General features: G+C 40.4%; 1 protein-coding gene across 1 annotated transcript in view; it reads right to left on the reverse strand.

Moving 5' to 3' along the window:
* The window catches only part of LOC126871357 (uncharacterized), a 28,850-nt gene extending 2,548 nt beyond the window's left edge, over positions 1-26,302 (reverse strand). Inside the window, exons 1-3 of the mRNA XM_050630068.1 lie at positions 22,169-26,302; positions 17,683-17,892; positions 15,896-16,176 (exon numbers count right to left, since the gene is read on the reverse strand). Coding sequence (XP_050486025.1) covers positions 15,896-16,176; positions 17,683-17,892; positions 22,169-23,045 — 1,368 coding nt within the window. The 5' untranslated portion in view covers positions 23,046-26,302. The remainder of the gene's footprint in view (positions 1-15,895; positions 16,177-17,682; positions 17,893-22,168) is intronic.
* Between the last annotated feature and the right edge of the window lie 314 nt (positions 26,303-26,616).

Below are 26,616 nucleotides of genomic sequence, written 5' to 3' on the forward strand. Positions count from 1 at the left end.
CATCTTAATACAATAAGTATTCACATATATATATATATATATATATATATATATATATATATATATATATATTTCTCTCCAGCTCTCCTATAAACGTGGTAACCTGCGAAATGGAGATGGGAAGAGGGTGCGGCGTGATTTTCGTAATATTAAAGACCATGCATTACCGAACCGTTGAACGGGCCAACGTCAAACGCACATGAACTCTGAAAATTTTCCACCCTTCCCATCCCTTTTCCGCCGAGTTTCGCCTTCGTACCACCCTTCCTTTTCTCCAGCCTGATCCTGCTCGCCACTTTATTATAGCCTTAAGCTACGTCGAAGCGTTGACCCTGGGGCCGTGGATTGATTTACCTAAACCGCTTTTCGAATTTTCATTGGTCGCCACTCCGTGCAAGAGTGCCTGTGAGCCTAGTACGTGAATGCATTTGACATCTTTGCTGGATCTTAAAAGTTCTTTTCAATTTGCCTTTGGGGCTTGCCAACAAGGCGTTAGACCTTATGTAGAATCGACTTTATATTGTATTTCTCGTTCTTGCTCCTATTTGGAGAGACGGAATCCGAGATTTTCAGCTTACTTTGGATTTTCGTTTCGTGAAGGAATGAAATCGCGAAGAAAGATGAGTTATTTGAAAGGGACCGTATTAAAACTCTTTCAGAATGAATTTTTCTTTTAATAGTGAACACGATTGTATAATACTGTGGGATATGTTTCATTCGAACTTGGAAAAGTTATAGGTTCAGCATAATATTTAAAATGGAATATGTAGTTGCATTTGCGATGGAATCGTATATCTCTGCGAGGATGTCTCAATGTAACAATCTTTCTTTTTTTTTTTTACAAAGGAGTTTATTGAGTCCAGAAAATACAGATTTTAAATGCATTATTCACAATAAACATGAATGGTGCATTATTCACAATAAACATGAATCGCATTATTCACAATAAACATGAATCGCATTATTCACAATAAACATGAATCGCATTATTCACAATAAACATGAATGCATTATTCACAATAAACATGAATTCAATGTAACGATATCATGATGGTTAGAATGATCTAGCAGTTTTTCTAAAAGCGACCAGCTTTAATTGTCTAACATCGTACAACGTACAAAAATCTTGTTCCATGGCATAAAGAAATACGAATTTAAAAAAGACACACACAGAAACACTAATTGATTTCATCGTTAGCAATTATGTAACAGGAAATAATTGGTAATGTGAAATCGATGAAAAAAATTCATTGTTCATACGTTTTATAATCGGTTGTAATTTAGGATGATATTACGAACGATTTTGCACAAAGTATCAACAACTTTTGAAATCCGTTCAACAACATTATCTGCACTTGACGTTCGCCCCGTCGTTATTAATATTGCTTGGCTTCAGTGGTAGGGAGGGTGAGAAATTGATAAAAAAGTTTATTATTCTTTAATATCTCGTCGAATATTTTATGAAACTTCGTTCACGGACGTGAGCATGCATCTGACATACTGAAATGTGAACGATTTGGATGCATCATGTTACCTTTCATCCTTTGAACTTTCATTTGTTGAATTTTTTTATTTTTACCTTTTTTTCATTTGTTTCGATTCCTTCTTTTTTTTCTAATAGAAATGAGAATGAATTTTAATAGAAATTTTTAAGTAGAATGAAGCTTGCGTTATTGATAGACTCTATATTGGTAACGAGCTCATTCCGACGGTTTCGCTGATGGCAATCGATCATTTTCTAGATTGGGTATTGAACATGTGTCTAGGTAAGGATTTTTGCATCAAAATTTTACATGGAGTTAGTTTGACTTAACGCGGATATTAATGAGAATCTATATACATATAATATGCAGTCGGATGTTTCAAGCTGCTGATTAGATAAGTTCTTAGAGTTCAGAGTTCAGAGTTCGTTATTGCAAATCAGTTTTAACTAGATTGATTTCAGTTTTTTGTAAATATAGATATGATAAAGTATATTCTGAATGCAACTACCAGTCTACTTAACAGTTAATAGTCATTGAAAGAATAAATTTTAAATAGGACTTCGAACTTGTTTTTAGAAACTTGTTTTAGAAAAATATTTTATTTTCAAATATAAAGCTGTACTTCCTTTCATATTAAAAATTCAACTTAAATTAATTATGTTATATATAATTTATACAGGGTGGTTGGTAACTGGTGGTACAAGCGGAAAGGGGATGATTCTACGCGAAAAAAGAAGTCGGAAATATAGAATAAAAATTAAAAAAAAAATTTTTTTTCTTTTTTTTAAATTTTTCCATCGAGACAACCATCTACAGTGAGATCCGTTATAACGTACCGCATGCGAACTGAGCGAAAATTCAAAGTCGATTTTCTCGAAAACAAAGCCTCAAACGAAAAATTTTTATTCTATATTTTCGACTTCTTTTTTCGGGTAGAATCACTCCCTTTCCGCTTGTACCACCAGTTACCAACCACCCTGTATAATACATAATATATAGATATATTATAATTATATTTAATATAAAATAGTAATACATAATTTGATCAATAATTAACTATATATGTATATATTATGTATATATTATATTAACACAGTTAGAGCAACGATGAATTGAAACTTTCACCATGCGTATAAAAGTGTGAAATTGAACTTATAGAACGTTAAAGAGACAAAAGAAAGAAACGCGAGTTAGATATGACGGATTAAACGCAATAGGAGAGGCGAGAAAATTACATGGATCTGCCAGGGATTAATTTACACAAATTGTTTTCGTATTTTCATTCGGCAGGGTGTGTGCGCTTGACAGGATGCAGAACCCTAACGATTCGACGCGATAATACGCTCTTTAGCAATAGGGTAAACGCGCGTTATATTCTCAATACCGCGGCTGGCCCATCTTTGTCGCGAAAACACCATTGCACGATCGCCATGTAATTGCGCTGTCCACGTAGTTCATTGAAATTGAATGAAAAAAATGTTTGAAAAAATATTGAAAATTTTAGACGAAAATATTTGAAGAAAACAAATTTTTATTCCGCTTAAAGCAATTGTAGTAAATGATTTGGTAACAATAATTTTTATACTGTTTAAAATAATCAAGGAGTTACTCTTGGGATTATTTAATAACATTTTGATAATTTCGTATATTACATGAATTTACCAATTTAACAGACATTTTTAAGTACCTAATAATTATTCAAAGATCTTATATATTTCTATATTTTAATAACTGATATAAATTGTTCTTTGTAGATTTGGCGAATGATTTTATGGAAATGAATTTTTGTGGCATTTAAAGTAGCCAAAAGATTAATCTTAATCGTTCCATAGTATTTTAATAATTTTCTATTATATATTATACATTTTTACATTCTAATAATTGCTACAAATTGTTCTTTATTGATTCTGTCATTTATTGCTTGATAATCCATTCGTTTAAGTACGATCTACAATTTCGCGCGAAATTTCGCAACGTTTAACTTGACAGCGACGTTTCAACGTAGTGCGTAAAAATTCTGTTTAAAAGCTTTTGTTTTTTGCTTGGTTAATTAAATGATTTATAATTAATAATTTGCTGCTCGTTTAAATGAAAACTTCGCGTAGATATATTCAGGAAATACACGCGTCGGTGAAATTGCCTCTTTTTTTTCACGAGGGAAGTGTAAATCCGGGAAATCGGACGAGCGGATGAAATAAACGCTCGAGCGTTCGCTCGTTTAAAAGGCAAAAATCCCTCGAAATCCGATGCTTCCTGCGAACGAAAGAGATTAAAGAGGGAGGTTAATATCGAGCTCAAGACGTTGCTCGCTTGGGGTTGAACACTCCATCCGAGGATCCTCGAAAATCAAAAAGAGGGGGTCGTTTCACCTGAATATAAATATTAAAAAAAAAGAAGTAGAAAGTCATTCTCATTAATCGCTTTAACTTTTATTCTTCGTTATTTCATGTTTAATGAGATTCCTTTTAATTAAATAATCGTAATGGAATTTGGAGGATGAATAGTAAAGAAGATTAATCGCGTGTAGATGTAATAACAAAAGCAAAGAAACATATATATTTCAGAATATTTCAAATAATCTCTAAACATTTTACTCTATCTTTGAATAAATGTTACATTTATTCGTTGCTATTTGATATTTAACGAGGCTTTCTTTTTAATTAAGTAATTGTGAAAACGAATCAACAAGAAAATCTTGGGAAAGATAGATCATTTACCTAACACTAATTAATATAATATTAAAAGCAAAGGGAATTTTGGGGCTGATATTTGTACGAGTTTCGAGAGAACGGAAATTGCGGGTGCATTCCAGGGAAATCAAGGGATTCGGTACTTCCGCACTCCCCTTTCGGCGTGATCCTTCTTCTTTTCGTTTTACGTTTTGCAAGTGGCGACGGTGATTGATTGTCCCGTCAGTGGCAGACAGGTTCGGAACTGTATAACAAAAGTAACAAAGCGGTTCTCCGTTCAGTGTGAAAGACGCGAGGCTTTTCGGAGAAGTTGAATCATTTCGTTGTTCACGCTTTTCGTTCGTTTTGTCCGCGTATCGCGCTACTCCTCGCTGCCGTCGATCATTTTTATAAATTGTTCGAATTGTTTCTGTCAGCCGTGTTGAAAAATATTTCTTATTCTCTTTCTTCTCTACATCTATCTTCCCTTCATCACTGGCACCGATCGTCCCATTTTATTTCAACTACTTTGACACTCGGCTTATCAGCTCGTGAGGATTGGAGTTGTCATTAATGACCGTAACGCGTTATTTCGACAACAAAACTATATAAAAGTGATTTAAATTATAACGAACGATTACTCGACCAATCACGTTCGATGAGATATAATCACTTCAATCGTTGGACTGCAATCTTCGATTCACCCTCTCCACCCTCTTCACCGTTTAATCGTTAACTTATTGGCCGTAGCCACACAGTCGCGCGTTCCTTTCATCCACTCTAAATCCTCATCTCGATTAAACACGTCGATAGCAAAAGCCCGCTATATAAGGTGACACGCTATTCGAAGTGCTAAAATCGTCATAACTCTCTCCCTCTCCTACCGTTTAACTCGCCTTCTGCCACTTCTGAATCATTCTGGCGAACCCAAGACCATCTCGAGGATCTATATAAGAAATATATAATTCTCCTGTAATATAACTGCAGCCCTTTGGGATGGCTATTAAAAAAGGAGCCGGGAACGTTTCACGCGGGCCGCGCTAAGGATCGGTCCATACGAAAGGATCGGGCATAACGACGACATCCGAAACGCGTTCTATAGAGTGGGTAATCGTTAAACGATTGGCTGCAGCCAGCCTACCGGTCTCTCCTTTCGCGAGCCACCCTCTAACTCTCTCCCTCCGCCGTAGCCTGAAAGTTCTCCTCTATTCTGCTCCCTTCCTCGCGCCCACACGCGACCGCCCTTACTTCCGCCTCTGCCCACCCCAACTTTCTGCCCCTACCTTCAGGACTATGGCTACCACCCCCTAGTTCTGGCACCCTCTTTATCTCCCTACGACTCACCACGTCCCTCCTTCGTCCTCTCGTATATACACATACACAGTCACACATACACCTATATTATATATACAAATACAAATACGTTTGTATGTATGTGCGTATGTATATAGGAGGTACGATAGGTATTTCTGTGAGCGGTGGTGGCGCCATCTGGTGCAGTTTAATAAAAGACGATCGATTATGACGTCGGCCTCAGAACTACCCCTCAGTCTCGCTCTCTCCACGATCCTCTTCCTCGCCAGCCTGTCTTCCCTCCCCTCTTTTCTTCCCCTCTTTCTCGGTACTCCTTCTGTACATAATACTTCTCCAACCCCTCTTTTGTCTCTCTACCCCTCTCGATAGTCTCACCCTATCGCGTCGTTCTTTCCTTCCTGTCTCTCTTCTTCGTTCCTCTTTCGACTCGTAGCGCTGATCGTCTTTCTCTTCGTTTTCCTCCCCCGATTCGATTCGAGCGGCTCGCCACCGCGTACACCGAGAGAGGAAGGGTACAGTGAGGATGGAAGGACGCATGGAGAGAAGAGAGAAAGGGTGCAACGAGAGAGGAAAGAGTGCACCGAGGGAAGAAGGGTGCACCGACACCCTCCGCCAACCTGGTCACGGTACCGGGTCGTTTCGTGACGGTGCGGTGGGGCGAAGAGATCGAAGGGCACAGAGGCGGAGAAAAGGGGCGAGAAGCGGGCACGAACAGGGTGCTAGAGAGCCAGAGAGAGATTCTCTCTCTTTTCTTTTTTTTTTTTTTGAAGGGGGTATGGTGCGGTCAGCGGAGGGGCGAGTGGGTGAAACAGGAGAAAAAAGGAGGAGAAGAGGAGGAAGAGGTACGGCACAAAGCTACCACGGCGCGATTCTGCGGCCGAAGGGTTGGCTGATGTATGGAAAGGAAGTCGGCTCTTAATGGTTGGGGGTGGGGAGGGAATCCAACCCTCCGGATTTATATCGACGGCCCGCGTTTCATCGGTGATGCTTTAATCGAGTCAGCCACCCACTGATAAACGATAGTGTTAATCCATTTATCCTTGAATCTATGCCACGTTTAATTAGTCCCTCTTTTATGGGATACAATTGTGATAGTAATTAGTTTCAAAGACCGATGTCGATTAAGTTGGAGCATAACGCGTAAATTATTTGCCACGTCGAATTTTTACTCTCGTTCGATATCACTGGGACATTAATAACAACAATAGTTTAGGTTAGTATTAGTTTGGATTACTAATTTCTCGAGTATTTTATCTCATTTTATATTTTACACCGTAAAAATCGTCAATCATCTTTACCACGTAAGATGCAAAGTATAGATTAAATTTGGAAATATGTAAATCATTGCGATCGTCTGTTACCGAACGATAACAATGAGTTTGATTTCGATATGATAGTATAGCAGAGTTGTATAAAACGCGTACTAAACGTAGTTATACTTTTGTGTATTTAGAAAGAAAGTAACTTTCCCAGTTGCTTTAATAAAAAGTAAATTCCATTCTTCATAAGATTTGGAGAAATTTACTCGACAAAAATGTCGGGTTCTCCTATTTATAAGGCTGTCTGATTTTATAGACACGAGCGGAGCAATTTTCACGAAGGGTGGGCGTAAAAGGGGAGCGTAACCGGAAATCAACGTCGACCGCGGCTGCTTTTACTTGGGACACGAGCTGCGAATTTGGAATTCGTCTGCGTGCCAGTGGTATAACGCGGTACAGCTGTGAATGGCTACGACCTGGCACGAATGGGAAGCGATATTTCCGGGCGAAATGTCGCGCCAGCGATATCAAACGCATTCGATTGCGACATGTGAAGATGTTTGAAGGCCGTTTTGAAAGTTATATGACAGGGAGAGTGAAACGGTCGTCCTGCTATCTTCCTAAAGAATTTTAACACGACGGAGAATTATTTTAATTAATTGCGCGTTCGGAAGAGTGTTGCTAGATAGGCAAAGCTAAATTAACTATTATCAGCTAAACGAATATAGGTAGTTCCATAAAATTTGTGCCCTACGTAAAATGCCTTTCTCAAAACAGAGCAAGTTCAATTTGAGACATTTTTTCGAACAATAATTGTATTGCAATGTTCAAACACAATATCCGTTCTACTAAAGAATATACTAAAATATACTTAAAAACAAGGAATCGTAAAAAATTGTACAATGTAAACAAACTGAAGTGTACCAAATATCAAAGGAACTGTTCAAACTTAAACTACTTTAAACTACATCATTAAATTAGCTGGTTGAACTATCCTCCTTCAGAATTCCTATTAATTATCCAGATAATGCTCGAAAGTCGTCACAAATAAGAGGTTCTCAAACTTTCCATGAATGTGCAGCATTGAAACCAAAATTAACAATACCATCACGAAAAAAGTACTCATTCTGAAAAAATCTGGTAATAAATAATCAAGTGACACACAAAGCGATTAAAAAACGTGCAAACCGCTTTTATCGAAATCGATAGAGAAAATAATGGTGAAGACGAACCTAATGATTCCATGGAACTTAATGACGAGCAAGAGGGATGAAGAGAAAACAAGAATCTATCGAGACTCTATTCGATCTTCGGCGATCTTATCGGTCGCGAGGCGGATACTGCGGTTTCGTAGAAAGTGATTAAAGTTGATTCACAAAAGGATGAATCTATATGCATACCGCGGTATTGTATATTCATGGTTTCTTAGTTCGTCTGGCGTCGGGGGTAGCCGGCGCTTTCTCAAAGTAAAATCCATAATGCATGAAGGTCCGCGGGCTAAGCCGAACAGCTTAAGCCGTAAGATATTGCGCGACGTTATATTCATGTTATGCCCTGTAAGAGGCGGCCTTTGTTTTTAATATCCATCGCAGACTGTACCGCGGCAAGTTTAGGGTAGCGTTATGACCAACTTCCGTGATCTCTCGCTCAATTTTTGATCCTCTCTGAAATCTCCCGGAGAAGAGATCAACGGCGCAGCGTCTTACAAAATATCAGAAACAAGATGAAGTAGAATCTTTACTCTTTAATCGTCCTTCGGCTCGTCTTCGCTCGACTCGCATTTTTCCGTTAGATTTTAGACTTTCCATTAGATTTTATATTTTAGAAAATTTCCTAAATTTGAACCAAGAATGTGAAAGAATTGATACGCAGTATTCTCGTGGCTCGATCTTAAGATTGTTTTGAAACGTTAGAATTGTTTTTCTTGGTTGGAACTACAATGAAATTAGGGCATGAAAAATTCAAGTGTCACGGCAGTATCCGAGAGATTAGAAATTCCACGTTTGAAAGAAATCAAATGAATTAATTTGTTTTTGCTACTGAGTTTTCCTAGAGGGATTTTACGACCGAAGAATGTTCTGATTAAAAAGATTAAAAGTGTAACATGATGCATTTTTATTATTTTATTTTAATACACTAAAAAGGAATTGATTTCATAACTGTTGTCTATTCACTTGTTTCTAAAATTCATTTACTTCTAAAGACTGCTGTAAAGAAAAGAACACGATTTCGCGAAATTTGGGGGTACGAAAATGAAGGATATGCGTTCGGGGATATTTTTTTGAATACTTTCGTAAGAACTTTCATCGATATTCTCGAAAACGTGAAATTAATTGCAAGGGATATATCGTATATTTTTCCAACAATGAACTACATGAAATATCTGTAGTAGCATTCTTCATCAAACGAGACAAACGATCAAGATTGTACGTTTACTGATCGGGGTAAAAGATCGACTACTGTGTAAATAGTAGGATGGTCCTTCTACAGAGAACAGTGACCGATTGTTCTAGGAAAAGGTTGTTCAAAGTAAACTCGATCCAAGAGCAGTCCTAATGGCTACAAATTGATTTGACCGACGGAATTCAGGAAACTCTATATTTGGGTGAAATGCAAGCCTAATGGTCGATCTATCTAACGTGTCAGTGTCAGTTTCATGGGAAAGGGCAAGCTGCTTCTATTTTCCGCGCGAACCCATCCAAACGTCGAGATATAAACATGGAAGAACAAATTAATTTAAACAACCCTCTCTTCTATTCTTTCAATTTCTTTTTGTAATTCTGTTTTAAAAATAATATTAAGTTTATTATCTATCTAGAAAAATAAAAATATTTCTGAGTGAGATATAATATCGACAAGGGGCTATTGTTTTGGATCAAATTAAAAATCGAAGACTAAATGTACAGTGAGAAGGAGAAACTCGTTTTTTCCCTGAGGATTAAATAAGCTGTCAGTAGCACCGAATGCGAGCTATTCTTCGCGCGACCTTTATAATTCGTTAAATCTTCAAGACGTCTCGATCATCAGAAGAGTAGTAGCCTCCTTATTTTGGAGATAAAGAAATGGAAAAGATGGAGGGTGCGTTTTAATTTAGCATTTTGCGTTGTGAGATCTTCAACTAACACCGTGTATTCTGTTTTTCCTCATCCCCCCACATTCTCGCAATTACTTTACTAAAATAAATTAATAATCCGAATGCTTTAATAAATATTTCCAACTGGTACTTCTTACGTCTCAATTAATCTTGTAAATAATGTAATAATTTTCATTAAATGGTAACGGGGCGAACCAACAATAATCAAATAATTAATTATCTGGTACCGAAGTATGATAAATTCTTAGAAAAGATATGTAACTATAAAATAAGCAAAAAATAATAAATGCAGCGTATAGAAATAAATAGAAGCAGGTTCGTTCTTAATTTGATTTTCGACGAGATTAAAAATTATTCTTTACATCATGAATTAATATTGGCGACGTGACTCTGACAGGTCTAGTATCTTGTAAGAAAGAAGAACCAACGCGATGCCGTCGGTTTTGATTATTAAAAAGATAACAAGCCCTCCGGACCCTCTCTTTACTTTTTCCTACGCTTCCGCTTGCCCGACGGAAACGTCTTAAGCACAAAAGTGCCTGCTGCTCTTAATTCCGCTTAATTTAAGGTCGACGCGTTGATGAATCTTGCCCGGAGGCGATACGGACGGTTTTGACATGATGCTGTACCTACAATGTTACTTCGTGACAGGACTCAAACTCTTTCATTCGTTGTTTATCGTCTGATCAATCCTACTAAACTTTTCGAAATTTTATATCTTCACGGACAAACAATAAAATTAAAATGGAAGTATGATACATTTTAAACGCTACGGTGACGAAAAAAATGTTGAGCAGGATTCTGGAATTTTTTTCATAGCGACGATGTTGGAAGACAAAATTCGATAATGTAAATTGACCGGAAAGAGTTGTAAATTAAATATTGTTGCTGTAGCCACAGCCAAGCAATATGGAAATGGGAAGAAAAAGAGGAAGTACTAGGTAAATTCTTAAGTATTTAATTTTTCTATAAAAAGGCCGGCGATAGATGAACATTTTCCTGTCGTTAAATGAATCGAGAGGAACAAAGACGTGAATACGGTCGGAGAAGGGTGAGTTCACTCACCATCACTAATTACTTTAGTCAACCCCCTTTAACCCTCGACGTCCCTCTTAAACCCACCCTCGTCATAAACTGTAGTGAAGACTCGAACCTGAGTGAAACGGCACCTTGCCTTCTCTTCTCTCTATCCCCAACCCTCTCTGCACCGCGCTACTTCTCAAAGTACAAACCTACCCCTTGGAAAAGCTTTATTATTATCATCCACCCGTACACCGCAAGTCTTTAATTAAATCTCACGAAAGATTCATAAAACCGGTATGATTACAGATACGACAAAGGACGGAACTTAATCCAAAAAGATGCCTCCACGATACAACGGGAGACTTCGTCTTTCTTCAAGATTCATTTCTTTTAAATATCGTTTTTATTTATTTACAGGTACAATTTTCATGGAAAAATTTAGAACAAATTTAATTATTCCCTTTTCTAACCTTGATACACGGATTGATTCATTTTGTGCTTCAATTTTCAACGAATACTTTAACCCTGCCGCGATCTTCGAATTCTTATATTTCAATCTTGCTCTCATTTCAGCAAGAGAAAATAATTGGATTTGTAATGCTTTAAGAAGATGTTTAACGTAACATTCAAACATCCGGAATACCACTAAGGATTTTCTTCAAATTTAAAATATTTGTTAACATCGGACAAATATAATAGAGTCGAAAATGATTCAAAGAGTGTAGTAAAATCAAATCAAATCAAATTCCCATTTGAACGTTTTACAGAGGTCTTCGTATCAAGCGAAAGTAGATTTAATTAATAATTGGTAAATTAAGTTGAAAAGTAGTGATTAGAAAAGAACTCGTTGCAAGAGATCAGGAAATCCAGCATCTGCTGCTTATAGTCGAACATTATTAAGAGAAACAGAAAAGAGGAACTCGAGAGGGAAGAGAAAGCCATCATCGGACAATAATCGCTTTTATGGGTGTTCGTGTGGTGAACCGTGATATTAGATAGCAGCCAAGTGCGCAAAGCCCATGCTCCTCAAATCGCACAACACTCAACATACCCTCCAACAACTTGGAGATTGTTCTTTTCTTTCTCCTGTTTCCTACGTAACGATAGAAACATTTACGATCGAGTTACGTTTTATTGCCCCAAAAATAACATTGTCACTTTCAATATTCGTGGTCAATGTCACAAAACTCAAATCCTCCGCACAACTAAAGTGCCGCCAGCTACTTCTTATTAAAATAGCTCTTTTTACTCACCGACTGACTGAAAGTCTGAAAATTAACAAAAATGTGCTCTCCGGACACAAAAATTTCAATGAAAAACACAAAATGAAAGCTCCAAAGATATATCGCTACAATTAGGTAACGTCACTTCCAACGATTTTCCTTCGCTAAACAGGGTTGTCGATTCTGCTGACCGATGATATTTCAACCCTTTAACAATTTTATTGGGACAGCTCGTGAAATCTCGTTCGATATGCGGGAGCCTTTGCTCGTAAAAGAAGAGAGATCCTTGTATCTTCACGCTGGTACTACTAGTTGTTCCAACTAAAGCGGAAGAAGGAGAAGAAGAAGAACCTGAAGAAAGCGACGAAAGAGAGAGAGAGAGAGAGGACTCTTTGTATATGCGAAGTCGCAAGAACCGTCAATTTACTGCAACTCCAAAGTATATGTATATATCTACTGGCATACATATATACGTATACGTGTATCTTTGTGTGTGTGTGCAGGTTTCTGTGCAGGAGTATGCGTGGTCTTTAGATTTTCTCGTAAAACCACAGGCAGAGTGGGCTTCAACCAATGGCAGTGGAGGCATGGCGCTCGAGGTGTGAATTATACATGAGAATATATCCTTCCGTGCCCTTTCTCTCCTTCTACGTTCTCTTTCTCTTACTGCCAACTTTATCTCCGTCTATTCAACCCGTTGCTAACCAATGGTTATCTCTTACCGTTATTTGCGCTTCATCTACATACTGCCATATGCTCGTAGCTATGCAAAATGTATCATCCTAACCTGGCTATATGTGGCGAATACAAACGGAACACCTTTTATCCGAGAAAGATCAATGCACGTGGTTGAATTTGCTCATAGCTATCTCTTCAACTGATCGAATCAGACGGGTTTGAATAGAGTAGCTTAATTACAACTAGACGATTGAACTAATTAGAATATCTGAAGATAGATAAAATAGAGGTTTCTCCGGGATAATATCTTTCCTGATTTTTGCAAAGTTATAGATGGCAATTTATTCGTTCCATTTCTTCGATATAGCGCGAGAACTCTATGTGCACAAATTGTAATTGTTCGATTTAGCTGAGACTTTTACGATATACTGTTTGAAATTGAAACGAGCAATTTTGATAAAGGATGAATGCCGATGTAAGAATTCGAGCGTCATGATTATCGCAGATTTGCTTCAGGGACCAGATCGAGAAAGGTAACTTCTGAATTATACTTATTGTCATATTACAACACGATAACGAATCAATCCATCTTCTAACATTGTCCAACCTGAAATCCAATTCGACACAGAATTACTCAAAGAACGATAAATTATACCACTCTATAACAAACTTTCACTCACAGAGAACAAATGAACGGTTCGAAAATGACTAACAACGCTAAACGTGCAAAAACAAGTTAAATTTACAGAACAAAGTAACTGACACGTATCAGGTATAATAACTTCCCGCGATGAAGCGACGATCGAGGAAATGCATGTTATAATTATCCGACATGATAGAAGGAAGCACGATGACGGCGGAATTCATTGACCGAGTAGGAAACAAAATTAGCGGGAACATTGCCGCACGCATCCCCCGGTTATCCGAGCGGATCGGCAAACTATGCTCATGAAATCAAATGAAACTAACTTACTATGCCATTTTCTGGGCATCGTTTAGTTTCATTTGCGTCGCCACAACGAAGCTCTGGCCTACTAGCGACGGCGAATCTACGTTGGTGTGTTGCACACGACCCCACGCGTCGATATACGTGTGCAGCTAATGAACTGGCATCGCCCGATTAACCCCAAACCGGGGGTATTATATGCTTCTAGCACCATGTGCAGCCGCGGCTCTTTCTCCTATGTACACTACCGACGCGAGGTGATGATATCTCGCGTGATCACCTCCGCGTGATCACCGCCCACAATTTTAAACTTCACGATTTTGACGTTAGAATAGGACAGAAAATATTACGCGCCTTTGGACACTTCGTTTCTAATTGCGTTTAACCATTGAGTCGGTAATAAATTTAGTTCGCCTGTTTCGTTGGCTCGCTAGTTGGTTTCACTATGGTGATGGTTACATATTCATTTCGTAGGATATTATGAAAGTTAGTGAAGGAATTTAGACGTGTGTTTGAATTTTTTGATGATAGATACGTAAGATTTTTGACACAGATATAAGATATACAGAGAGATAGAATATATAAATTACTCTTCGATTACAGGTAGATATTATATGAAAATAATAGCATTTCATGTGAATGAACTTGTTATTCTTATTTGAATGTAATATATATAGCTTATTAACATAATTTATGCGTCGGTTTGTAGAAAATAGAAAAAGTGTGTTAGAGGAGTAGATACTGTTAAAAACTCGATGCGCAAATTCGATATATGAGAAAGATCGCCATAGTTTAGAACAAAATAGTTGTGCAGAAAAATGTATCGTGCTGGTTTGCTCACTTTGTCCTTCAATGAAGCGATCCATAAAAATTGTGTAAATGCAAAGTTATTAGAAAATATGTGAATGAAGTAAGTATACATACTGTTTTGTCAAAGTACAAAGTATGTATTGAAAAAATAAATTCCTTACGACAGCTTGATACATAAATTAAAGATACGACTTAGAAAAAGAATAAATACCCACAGTAGTATAATATGACTTTAAGTTTAATGTTTTGTTAGAAATAATTCTATTATTAGTAGGTAAGTTAATAACCCCTATAAGAGGAAGAATCGGGCTTTCGATGCTTGTACAATGGTGACGCTATAAACGTGCTACGATTGTTAGAATCGCTTTTTGATTACTTTGCCGCTAATGACTCAGAAATGTATTAAATCGGTTTAATGGGATAACCGTTACGATCGAAATGTTTGCAAGGAGTTCAAATAGCCCGTAAAGTTGTTAGTACACGGGACTAGTAATGCTCTTTCTTTCATTCCAGACTTGTGTTATGCGCATGTTGTATATCTTTTATGTAAAGTAGATGCATATGGTAAAGTTTGAAGGCCCGATGTATGTAGATACCACGTGATAGTTGGCTCGACGAAACCTGAGCATTAGTCTCCATCAATTCAGTGAATGGAATCGTTGGAGGGTGAGAGCAGTGGCTTCGTCGCTGAATTAAATGCTCCGTTGGGACCAGGTTTCGTACTTCGTTAAAGCGACAATTAGTGCCCTAATAAGGTCATTAAGCACCTTATATTCTACGACAAACCTGGTCCCCTTACGTCTTCGTACGGATTAATTTCTTGATTATACGCTCGACTATCAGCGAATATCGAATGCAATCATTTATGACGTTAATTAAATAAAAAAATGTAATAAGACTGATCGTATTACAGCATTAATAGATATATCGTGATCTTTTAATTACTGTTATTAAAGAAAATTCCAAACAAGATTTAACCTTGCAAACAGTGTTATCAAATAAAATAAGTTTACAAAGAAACTAACTATTTAATTCTTAATAATAGTATAGCGTGAATCCGAATAACAAAGAACTATTCGCTTCGCTAGCTGGATTAGCAAATTAGTATGCTATTAAGATCATTAAACGCGGTATTAAGCATCACGTTGTTCATTCATGCGGCTGCGAAGGCAACCGCTTGATCATGACAAGCCTGTGTACATTATAATACACGCAAGTTTACCTGAATATGGCATATTTGATGCTATTATCTCGTATAATCATTATTACCCACGAAACTATTTGAGCTTTGACTTATTAACGAATCTGTTGTGTCTCTAATATTATAATCGATCATTCACACATGATGAAAATAATTTTCATTTATAATAAGTATTTCAACAGATATTTCCTTACCTGGGAATCCTTCAGGCCGAGCTTTTCAGCCAATTTCTTACGATCCGGCTTGCTGATGTACTTCTGTATCTGAAACCTTTTCTCAAGGCCACGTCTTTGAAGGTCCGAGAAAACCGCTCTTCTCATCATTCCTCGACGAGGTTTTCCACGTGCGTTTGTTGCCCATGGAAATACCAGGCCAGTGCTCGTGAAATCACCCAGCCCACCTTGAATCGCACCTGGAAACGCTGTCCCACCACCTGGAGCACCCGGATGATGACCTCCAGTTCCAGAACCCGCAACTACCGATTACATACGTTTTACATTCAGGAAGATTGCCTTGAAACATGATTTTTATTTTAAATGTTGAGATTGAAGTTATAAGTTACAGAAAAGAATATATAGAAATATCTAACACATAAGAAATTATAAAAATTACAGATATATTAAAATCATTCTCTATAGATTTTAATTAAAAGTATTAAAAGTAAGTAAAACGCACAGTAATATAAAAGTATAAATAGTGGCTCGCTATAGACACTTCTCATGAATATATTATACGTGTTATATAAAACATTATGGAATTTCATTAACACTTTAAATGAGACACGACTGTCATGATTATAATATTATATGCACACGAAAGTTTTCCATCGATATTGACATTCAAATTTTGGAATTAGTAATAAAACATTGAATTCCACATCGTGCTAATAAAATGACGTTTTTACCCCAAAAGTATTAGGTGGTGCGGAAAGTTTCTTTCGTTTTATAAGGAAATAGTAGATACACAATTTTATTCTATTGGAAAAAATGGGCCATACGTAATTCAATAAAATAATATAAAACAAAAAATGTACATCTGTTATTTCCTTATAAAACGAAAGAAACTTTTGGGACAATCTAACGTTACATTTTTATCACCAGTACAAAATTGCACTGCACAAGGAACAACCACATATTTACAGATACGAGTCAATTAGTATTGAAGCAATGTGTTTTCTTTTTTAATTTTTTCGTTAGAACGTGGAACCATTCTATCAGAATTTGGAAAAACGTCAATAGGCAAAATTTATTGCTCGTACGTTAAAGGCCCGGTCTCGATAGTAATTGAATCAAAGTCATCTAATAACGAACGGGCAATTGAATCTCCAGATCGTATCTGTACAATATTGCCAAGCTGAGCATGACAGTATTATCTGCGCCGATGATATTTGCACGCACTTGTTGCATGCGTGCATTTTGCTTGTGGCGGTGCATGTACATAATATGGTAGTGCTTTCACTGCACTTCATATGCACTCCATGTCCCATACGAGCCTACCTATAACAAGATATTCGATAAACCCGTGCCCGTGCACGTGCCCGCGTTTATACGCTTTGGCGCCATGTGCGGAAGTTTCGGTTTTAAATGTTCATCGAGATTGTGTTTCCGCCTCGCGTCCAGCTTGTTTATTAACTTTTCCTCTCTCGAGTATCCCAAAATAAATATATAATGACCAATATTTTTTTGTGAACAATTTAACACCATCCTTCATCGCTGGTTGCGGCTCTTTTTTAACCAGTATTTGCAATGGATTAACGACTAGAATGATTGTAGAAATTAGCAACAACCTTTTCCAGACCTTTTCTTTGTATGTCTTTTTTTTCTTTTCAGTAGTTCTTTATCTATTTTCTTCATGTGATAATGAATTGAAAAATCGTTGTGGAAAGTTCAGAAAAATTGAAGATATGTCTCCTAGTAACTAAGTTGATTAACATAGCTCATTAAAATATAAATCTACAAGTCGTAAAAAGAGAAGTATTTACCTGTTAAGTAGGGTCCCCTGTAGAACAATTGTTGCAACGTGTGGTGCGCATTCGGGGGTAAATGACGCTGAGGTGGCTGATGACTCGGCCTGTGATAAGGATGATAAGCCGCTGGTCTGGCGATCGGTTTCGCGATACTGTAACTCGCAGAATTTTGTAAATTCTGCAAGAACGCCGGTATCGCTTCCGGCGGAAGTCCTTGAAAATTCTCTGCACAAGTATAAGACACATTTTATCGATCAATAAGAAATTCATTGAGCTAAGTAACTCGATGAAGATGTTGCCGATAAAATCGTGTGTAAAGTACGTCAAATTTTCCGTTAATAGGTTGAGTGACATTAATTCGAAACATTCAAACTGAGGTAAAAGCGGGTTTTTTACGGACGAGTACCCCGTGAAACGCCCAAGGTTTCGGATCTTCGCACGACGGATTGCTCAAGTCGTCGTATTCCTTGCGATACATAATTCGAGCTGACACCCCCGACTAAAACCCTCCTCAACAGCTCCAGGCGGAGCCCAACCTCTTGTTGACGCACGCTTCAACACCTCTGATATAAATATACGGATATTTGGTACGTGTGAATCGCTTACATATATATTTTACCTTCCACTGCTCAAAGAATAGATATATTCTTGCTATCATTTTTTCATTAAAAAAGACCCTCTCTTCTTCTAAGCAAAACTTCTATCCAGAAAATCTGCTTGAAAAGTTTTCGAAGAATATAACAGTTGCCAATTGTATGGACCATGAAATTCCATTAAAAATGAACAAGCACTTGATAAACCGCAGCTAACTCTCGAAAGAATAAAAGAGAAAAGAAAGGTGTACACCAATCATTTACAGGCGTCTAAGAGGGTTGATGGTCCGACGAGTGTTTGCAACATACATTTTTTCAGTCATATAGCCACGCCCAATTTAACCGAGCCAAAAAGGATAGCAAGAGAGAGGAAGCGAAGGCGACGTGTTTGAAAATAATAAAATAATAGAGCGGCACGGTTCCCGCGTACGTTTCACGACGACCAAGAAGCCAGAATCGAACGGAGAAAGAGAGGTTTGCCTTGCGTTCCAACCAGACAATGCTTTAACAATGGCCCATACACGACGTCCTATTGTACCGGTGTACCCCATAAAATACTCATCGCCTTTTATCGTTGTTTTCCTAGCCAGCCAATAAGAGGAGCTGCCTGCCAGGATCGCGAGCCCTGGCCAACTAATAACGGCTTAACCTCCAACGGAAACATTGAATGGGAATCGTTTTTTAAGCTGCTCCACCTCCTTCGAGCCTACTCCCTTTGCGAATACTATTTCCATCCCTTTTTCAATTCTGTCTTCGTTCCTCTACCACCATTCGAATCGAGCAGATTAAACGTCGAAAGCCTGTTGAGGATACGAGGATATCCAGGACACAACGTTCTGTTGTTACAGTTGTAGAACTGTGCTTTTTTTCGCCATTCTTTTTTTAATGCCCGGGCTTAAAGACCCTCCCTTCGCTTTTACCCCCGGATTCACTACACGACCAAGATACAACATATCGGTGGTTATTCTTTGGGATTAGGGTATTTGATGCATTATTAAGTAGACACCGCTGCAGGTTTCCCGATGAATGGGGGTACTACGATTTATGCACGGTAGGAAACGATGTTGTTCGATAATAGAGGAACGATGTTTGCCTTAGCGCATGGTTAGCGGGCTGACGTCCCATGCCGGCTTATTACGTCTGACGTGCCAACTCGATCGAGAATATAAGACGGGATGGTTTTTCTTGCGATACCGGGAATTTGAGTCTTCAATTTTCAATTTCAGTTTCTAATTTTAGTTCCTTCGTGGGTCTATATAGCTCATCAAATTCGTTGGAGTGGGATTAAAAATTTACGTGTAATTAATGTTTAGTGACTGGAGAGGGGTTTGGAGCAATAAGGACAGGTCCGATACTTAAATTGCATTTATTGGAAGAAGAAGGAAGGCATATGTTTCATGTTCTAAAGTGCAAATGTTCGATGGATTTTCATTTTGAGTTGGTTTTCGATGGTTTATCGAAATATTGGAAAATTGGACTATCTGCTTATCGCAGTTGCCCTTCCAATTTGTTTTTAACTCAACTTACGATCCAAAGGTCTCTGTAATTAAATTTCTGGCAACGTAGACGAGTTACTTCCAAAGAGTGATCGAAAAAGCGAGGACGGAAAAAGAAAAAAAATAATAAAACGGCACGGGGTACACGCATTTCGCCATCCATCTACACGAGTCTCCGGTCGTGTCACGCTCGATATCGAAAAATATCAATAATAGCGACAAACAACAACGAGAAACAGGCGGCAACGGGGCGGTGGGAAAGGGGGGTTGGCGAAAGAGAAGAGCAAGGGGGACGAATAAAAGCGTGGCACCGGGGAGAGAGACGGAAACAGCACGCGCCACGCACTGCAAAAGAGAGGAAGACGAGAACGGAGAGCGAAAGAGTGCGAGGATCTGGTAAATCGCACAACGATTGGCGAAAATGCTATTCGAAATTTAACGTCGCTCTCTCGTCAAACGCCCATCCACTCCAGACCGTGCGCCGCGCCAACCCCTTCCATACCTAACTCCACGTTGCCACGGCGTTCGTTCGCGTCCGTCGATGAATTTCGAGTTTGTTGCCAATCACTTTTTCGCGCAATTATTTCACAACATTTCGACATGACGTACAAACCAAGCGGACCGAACGATAGTACCCATGGTCGCGAAGGGAGGAAGGGGGAGGAAGGGGGAGAAAGGGGTGATGGAGGAAGGGGGTGGATTGTTGGGATGAGTTGCATCAAGAGGGAGTCAGGGGGAGGAGACAGCTCATGGACGCTGGAGGGTCTATCGGAGGCGATGGATTCACGCAAGAGGAGAGGGTGGGTTGGGGGTGGCAGAGGAAGGGATGTAACACATGCACGTGGCACGGTCAATGCATCCGCTATCCGACAAATGCATGAAACCCCACCCCCCTATTTCGAGTGCACCAAATTTCCCCGACTACTCTTCTCTATCTCCCCAACGTTACCTTCTCCTCTTCCACCGGCGCATGGATGCAATCCGCCAATGTTAAATGCAACATTTGCCTCTCCACCTATCTACATTCGTCCACACGTATCCCTCCCCCTCCCCCTACTGATGAACCATCTCTCGGTTCTCTCTTTCCTCGTTCGTCTCGTTCCCACTTTTCGGTTTCCTATCTGCTTTCTATCCCACTAACATGGTCGGCACCCGTTTATGTATTTATCGTATGTGCATGAACTTTATCGACTCGTGTCAATCACTCGTTAGTGGTAGGGTAGGGTGGATGAAACAGAGGAAGGGAGGGAAAAAAGAACGACGGGGATGCAAGAGATTGTACGGTTGATGTACACTGAAGTGGTTCGGATACGTGATGTGTTTTTCGTTTTCTCTTCTGTTTCTTTCTTTCTATTTTTTCCTTCTTTTTTCTTTTTTTAAAGAATGAAAGAAACGAATTTTCGATTGATTTCATCGTTTGTTTCGAATCGGTGGTCAATGATGAAACGATTCGAGAGAATAATGGAACGTTCGTTGTAAGCTACGTTAAAGAAGTATTTTACGTTAATAAAATGACCGAAAGGATAATAGGATAATATAGAGATATTTTCATGGTACAGTTATGTCACCGGTTCGGTCATAAATCGGAAGGTTCGGTAATAGGACGGGCAATTTCGTGACGACGTCGCCGGAATTACTGTGAATAAGGAAACGCGATAAGAGGCACGGTAATACATCATTTGATCCTGCCGCTTGTCTAATATTATAGGCACCAATCGTAAGGGCTTAATATTGGGGTGAAGGTAAGTGGCGGACCAGCTGACGTCCTGCTCCACCCTGCACGCACGCTGCGACTCGTCTTGAGGGTGTGCGGATGAGATTTAGGGACCGACGACAGAAGTCTGCTGGCGACACTGATTTGTGGTGAGCTTTGTTTCAACACTCTAAATGCTCAGAGATGACTAAGATTCTTCTGACGTGCTCGTTAATCCGAAACTTATCTTCCTAACTGATAACTCTGCGAAATTTAATTAGAGATGACGGTATTATAACCGACTATTTACTATACCTTATTCGAAGATTCTATTAAAATTCTATTAAAATAGCCTTTAATAAGGATCGCTAACAGATTATAAGGATCGTTAACGACAAGGATCGTTAAGTAAACAACGATTGACGATCTTGTAACTACTTTTTCAAGTATTATTATTCCTGGAAAATAATTATATTCAACAAGACGACGTTTTAAGGCACTACTCCTGTTGTTCCTATGTATATCCTTTATCTAACATTTAACATAAAAAATTGCAGATCACTGTTTAACATAAGCGTATGAAAGATTCGCATTACCGTCTTTTTCAAAGAATCTATTCTCCAATCTCATCTACGGATCGAAAGCTACCAAAACTATGTATCTTAAATCTAAAATCACAGGCGATAAACGCGTGCCAGGTCTCAAGTTAGAACAGTTACCCGAATGCGGTCGCCTGTCATGATTGCCGCCAAGTATAGCGTTGACGCTGAACTTCAGCTGCGGCTTCTCCTTCTCCTGGATGGTTCTGCATGCGGGTCCTAAGCACTGCTCGTCGCCGCAGGAACAGGCGGTCGTTCTCTCACCTATCCTGTCGACGACACGCTCGACCGCCACGTCTCTCTCCCCTTGAATCGTCATCTCATCGGACGTGTGCATGACGTTTCTGCATCCAAGGTCGTACCGCCTGTCCGGCTGTAATGCCGTCACGCGTTCACCTCCTAGAATTCCATCGTCCTTTTCCCTCTCGCCTTGAAGTCCTCCGTCCATCTCGATACTTGTCGGATCCTCGTCGACGTTCGAGTTGCACGAGTCCACCGCGGAACTTGATCGGTTCTCGATCCTCTCGTTACAGAGCCTCTCCATCGCGCATAAACGATCCACGATTACGTGTCCGTCGATTCTCTCGTTGTCCACGTCCACGTACGTGATCTGACTCCTCTCCATACCGTCCTTCTCCCGTAGAATGTGCATGCGATCGTTCTGTCGATCGATCCTCCCGGAAGATCCTCGTTGATGGTCCCTGCAGTCGATCATCGAACTTCCACGATCCGAGCCACGTGCACCGGTGGAGGATCGTTGATCCAGCTGATCCTGATTTGCACTCGACGGCGAAACCTTCTCCCTGGAGATCCTTAGGTTCGCCTCGCATTCTCGTTCCCGCTGTCTCGCTACCAGACTCGCCGCCCAGTTCAAGGTCAAGCTGGTTAAATCGGCACCGGGCGACGCCTTGCTCTGGAGCAAGTTCTCCATCAAAAACGGCGAGGTCATTGCACTTTGTTGCAGATTCTTCAGCATCGCCGCTGACGAAGGAAACATACCACGGCTGTCCCTCCCCTCTTCCCCCCAAACTTCGTTTCCACCGATTGGTCTTCTGTTTCGATCACAGAATCGTATTGTTCTCCTTGCAATAATGGTATTGTCTTTGACAATCGATAATAATATTTGAGCTGATATGGATCACAAATACATTTTCTTTCGTTCACTCAATCTGATACTTGTATCAAATGTATTATACATTAAAGTCGTAGTTTCTACAACTACTATCTACTCAAGAGCTTTATACACAATTTAACACTCGTTGCTTTCTATCTAAGCAAAGATCAACGAAGTCCTCGAGTTCTCCGGCTCCAGCCAGCGTAAACAGCATCGATAGCTCCCACGATATTCGAAATCGACATTACACGCGTATCTTCGTCATCTTTGCAAAACCAGCAGTGACTAAACGAACATCACTATATCGTCCCTCGATCCATTCGTGCGTATGTCCGAGTCCTCGCCTCGGATCGATGCGTTAATCGAAGCACGCGACCGCGGAGCATGGCATGGTCTCACTCAAAAATCACAGAAACGTTCGATAGAACCGTAGACGCGTGTCATATCACTTCGCAAGTAATCAACCGCCACGGAACTGTCACGAAGGTGGTTACGTCGTGGAAGAACGTGCGATTTCGGCAGCGGAATGTCAACTGACGTGCATGCGAGCGCAGAGAGAGGGATAGAGAGAGAGACAGAGAGAGAGAGAAAGAAGGGGTGCCCAGAGTGTGGCAGCGCAACGTGAGAGCGTGCAACCCTCGAATGAAAGCCGACAAAGGCATATAGCTAGCTGTGTTGCCCCTTCCCCGTGAAGCGGGATTCACGAAACAGCCCCCTTTAACGTATAGCCAGTGGCTTGTGGGTATATAGGTAGAAGAGGGTGTAGAAGGGAGAAGGGAGTGTGTTACTCTGTACCCTTGCCCCTTCTCGATACCGTTCCACCTCTTGGAGAAAACCGGCGTGCAAACCGCCCCTCCTCTTCCCTCTTAGGTGAGATAATACAGACTATAAGCCGAGCAATTCGGGGTTTGGCTCGCTCGGTAATGCCGTAATAAAATCATACTCCCATCAAACGGCGCTGCGCGCACCCCCTTTAAAGGTAACGGAAGGGAGACGGAGAAGGCGGGAAAGGGACGGAGCTCCGGAGAAGAAGGAATGGAGTGGGAAGGCCACGGTGCACAGTACAGAGGCAGGGGTGGCTTGCCAAGTGGCAAGGGAGGAAAAAAGCTAGGAGACTCGCATTCCTTTGGTCCTAACGATTGGATTTTATTTGACGAAGCAGACCAACGGTCCGTCCAATCGGCTGCTTCGAGGGTAGTCCATAGCCACGCCTACTCACCCCTCTGACTACCACGCGTGTTTTCTCTCTCTCTCCCTCTCTCTTTCTTTCACCCCGTTCTTACTCCCTCTTGCTTGCTCTCACCCTCTGTATCCTTCTTCTTCTCGCCCCTTCCAGATACACATACATACACGCTACACAACTGCGCGCACAGTTTTGCTATGTCCTTTTCGCTCTTATATTCGTTCGGTTTAGCCACCGGAGCCAGTAGGGGTTGCCGAGCGGTTCTCTCTACACCCTTATCAACATTATTATCTCTCACTACTATCGACGCCGCGGATGTACGTGTGCCGTTTTATCGGCGTGGTTAGGTACCGTGGCCCGTCTATTGCTGGTAACACACTGATGCTGTACATACGCGGCAGCGTGCGCGCGCGTGAACGTACGTGTTGTACGAGATCGTTTCGCCCAATGTGATTTTCTTGTAGGTATAATTGCTTCGCCGGCCACTTTTCTCCTGCTTTAAACCGCCGCTATAACGATTATAACGATTACGCTGCCTGGGTGTATGATTATAACCGTTATAATAATAATAATAATAATAATAATACTATTAATAATAATCAACCGACTTGGCGATCGTCCACGATCGATCTGCCGGCCGAACCAACTCGGCTGCTTACCTCCATTAACACTTTTTTTTTACCTTTCCTTACAGATCTTAAATAGAAATCGCAAAACATTAAACGGAAATTTAATTCTTCGTAAGAATTGAGTTTTTTGTTCAATAGCCTTGATACGAAATCACGTAAGTATCGGCATTCGATTATCCGAAATCTGATTTTCGTCCGTATACGCATCCAGCCACGCGACACACACACAGAAGTCGTCGCGTTCGTCCGGCGGAAATGTCGGCAAGGTTAATCAAATTAATGAGCACAACGATCCCCGGAATCGGACGTTGTCCGTGTACGTTGACCGCTTCCGCGTCGAAGAAACAGAGACAGCGTACGCGAACTACACTAAATCTTGATCGATCGTGTCGGAGACGGGCACGCGAACTACGCCTTGCGATATCCCGTTGGCGCACGTACTCCTCCAACGAGTCATCGAAACACACGAAAATAACAATAGTCGGGTAGAAAAGAAGTAAACGAGCTACGCTGGCGTAGAGAGAGAAGGTAACAAGGGTGGGTGGTTTAGAAAGGTTGGTAGTCGGGAACATATTTGGGAGCTTAAGTAGAATCGTCGTCGCGTAGAAAGGCCCTAAAAACAGGAGGGGTGGTTCCATCGGCGATGGTTCTCCGGCTTTTTCTTACACGATTTTCCAGCCTCTATAGTGGCGTCCACCAGCGGCGTTGCCCGCGCCACGTGGTGGTGGAGGGTAGTACAGCCAACGAGAGCGTACCGCGAGCCACCCTTTCCTCTCGATTCGACCCCTCGCACCCCTTTGCGGAGGGTGGGATGCCACGGCCACGCCTACCCTTCGGAATCACCTCTACCTCGTCGACGTCACGACTTATCACCCTCTCAGCGTGGATGGTGGTGGGTTGCCTCGTGTGCAAAAGGGGCTCACGGGGGTGGTAGATGAGGGAAAGAGAGGGGCTGTGGCGGTGACGAGACGCGACGAAGGGTATACGACGTTGGCGATGCTCGAGGAAGAGGGACCAAAGGCGGTGAAGAAGGAAAAAAAATAATGAAATGAACATCGCGCGCGCGGCTTTCTCAAGGGTGGGGAATCGTGGAATTATTATAAGAGTTCCGGGGTTGAGGTTGCCACGGCTTATATAAATTGGAGGTGGATTCGGCGAGTGGTGTGCAACCTCCTGCAAAGTGTCTCCGGGGAAAGAGGGATATTCCCGGGAAAAAGATTCGTTTTGTACCAGCGGCAGATAATTATTCATTCATCCAACCACCTCGGAATGGGATATCAAAGTTTCAAAATGGGCGAATAATACGGTTTTTGGGCGCGAATTGTTCACCCCTTTCTCTCTTTCCTTGCCTTTTTTTCACCACGTCCCCCTTTTTACGATTCTTTGGAGATAATAACTTCCTCCGTTCGTACATTTTGATCGTTCGCCTCTTACGTTTATGAGGATAGGCGAATTCCAATCGTTTTTAACGAATTTAAAAATAGGAAGTATTTCTTTACTAGTTTCTTAAGTAGTTTATACGTATAATAGTACGAGTCGATGAACCTCACAGTTAACGTAGTCGTAGACGCAAAAGTACAAACTATTCCTTCTTTCTTTTCTCTCATAATACCAATTAGTTCGTTAATAGCGCGACTTAATG

This window comes from Bombus huntii, chromosome 11 (genome assembly GCF_024542735.1).
Source record: "Bombus huntii isolate Logan2020A chromosome 11, iyBomHunt1.1, whole genome shotgun sequence".
In the NCBI taxonomy this organism is placed as follows: domain Eukaryota; kingdom Metazoa; phylum Arthropoda; class Insecta; order Hymenoptera; family Apidae; genus Bombus; species Bombus huntii.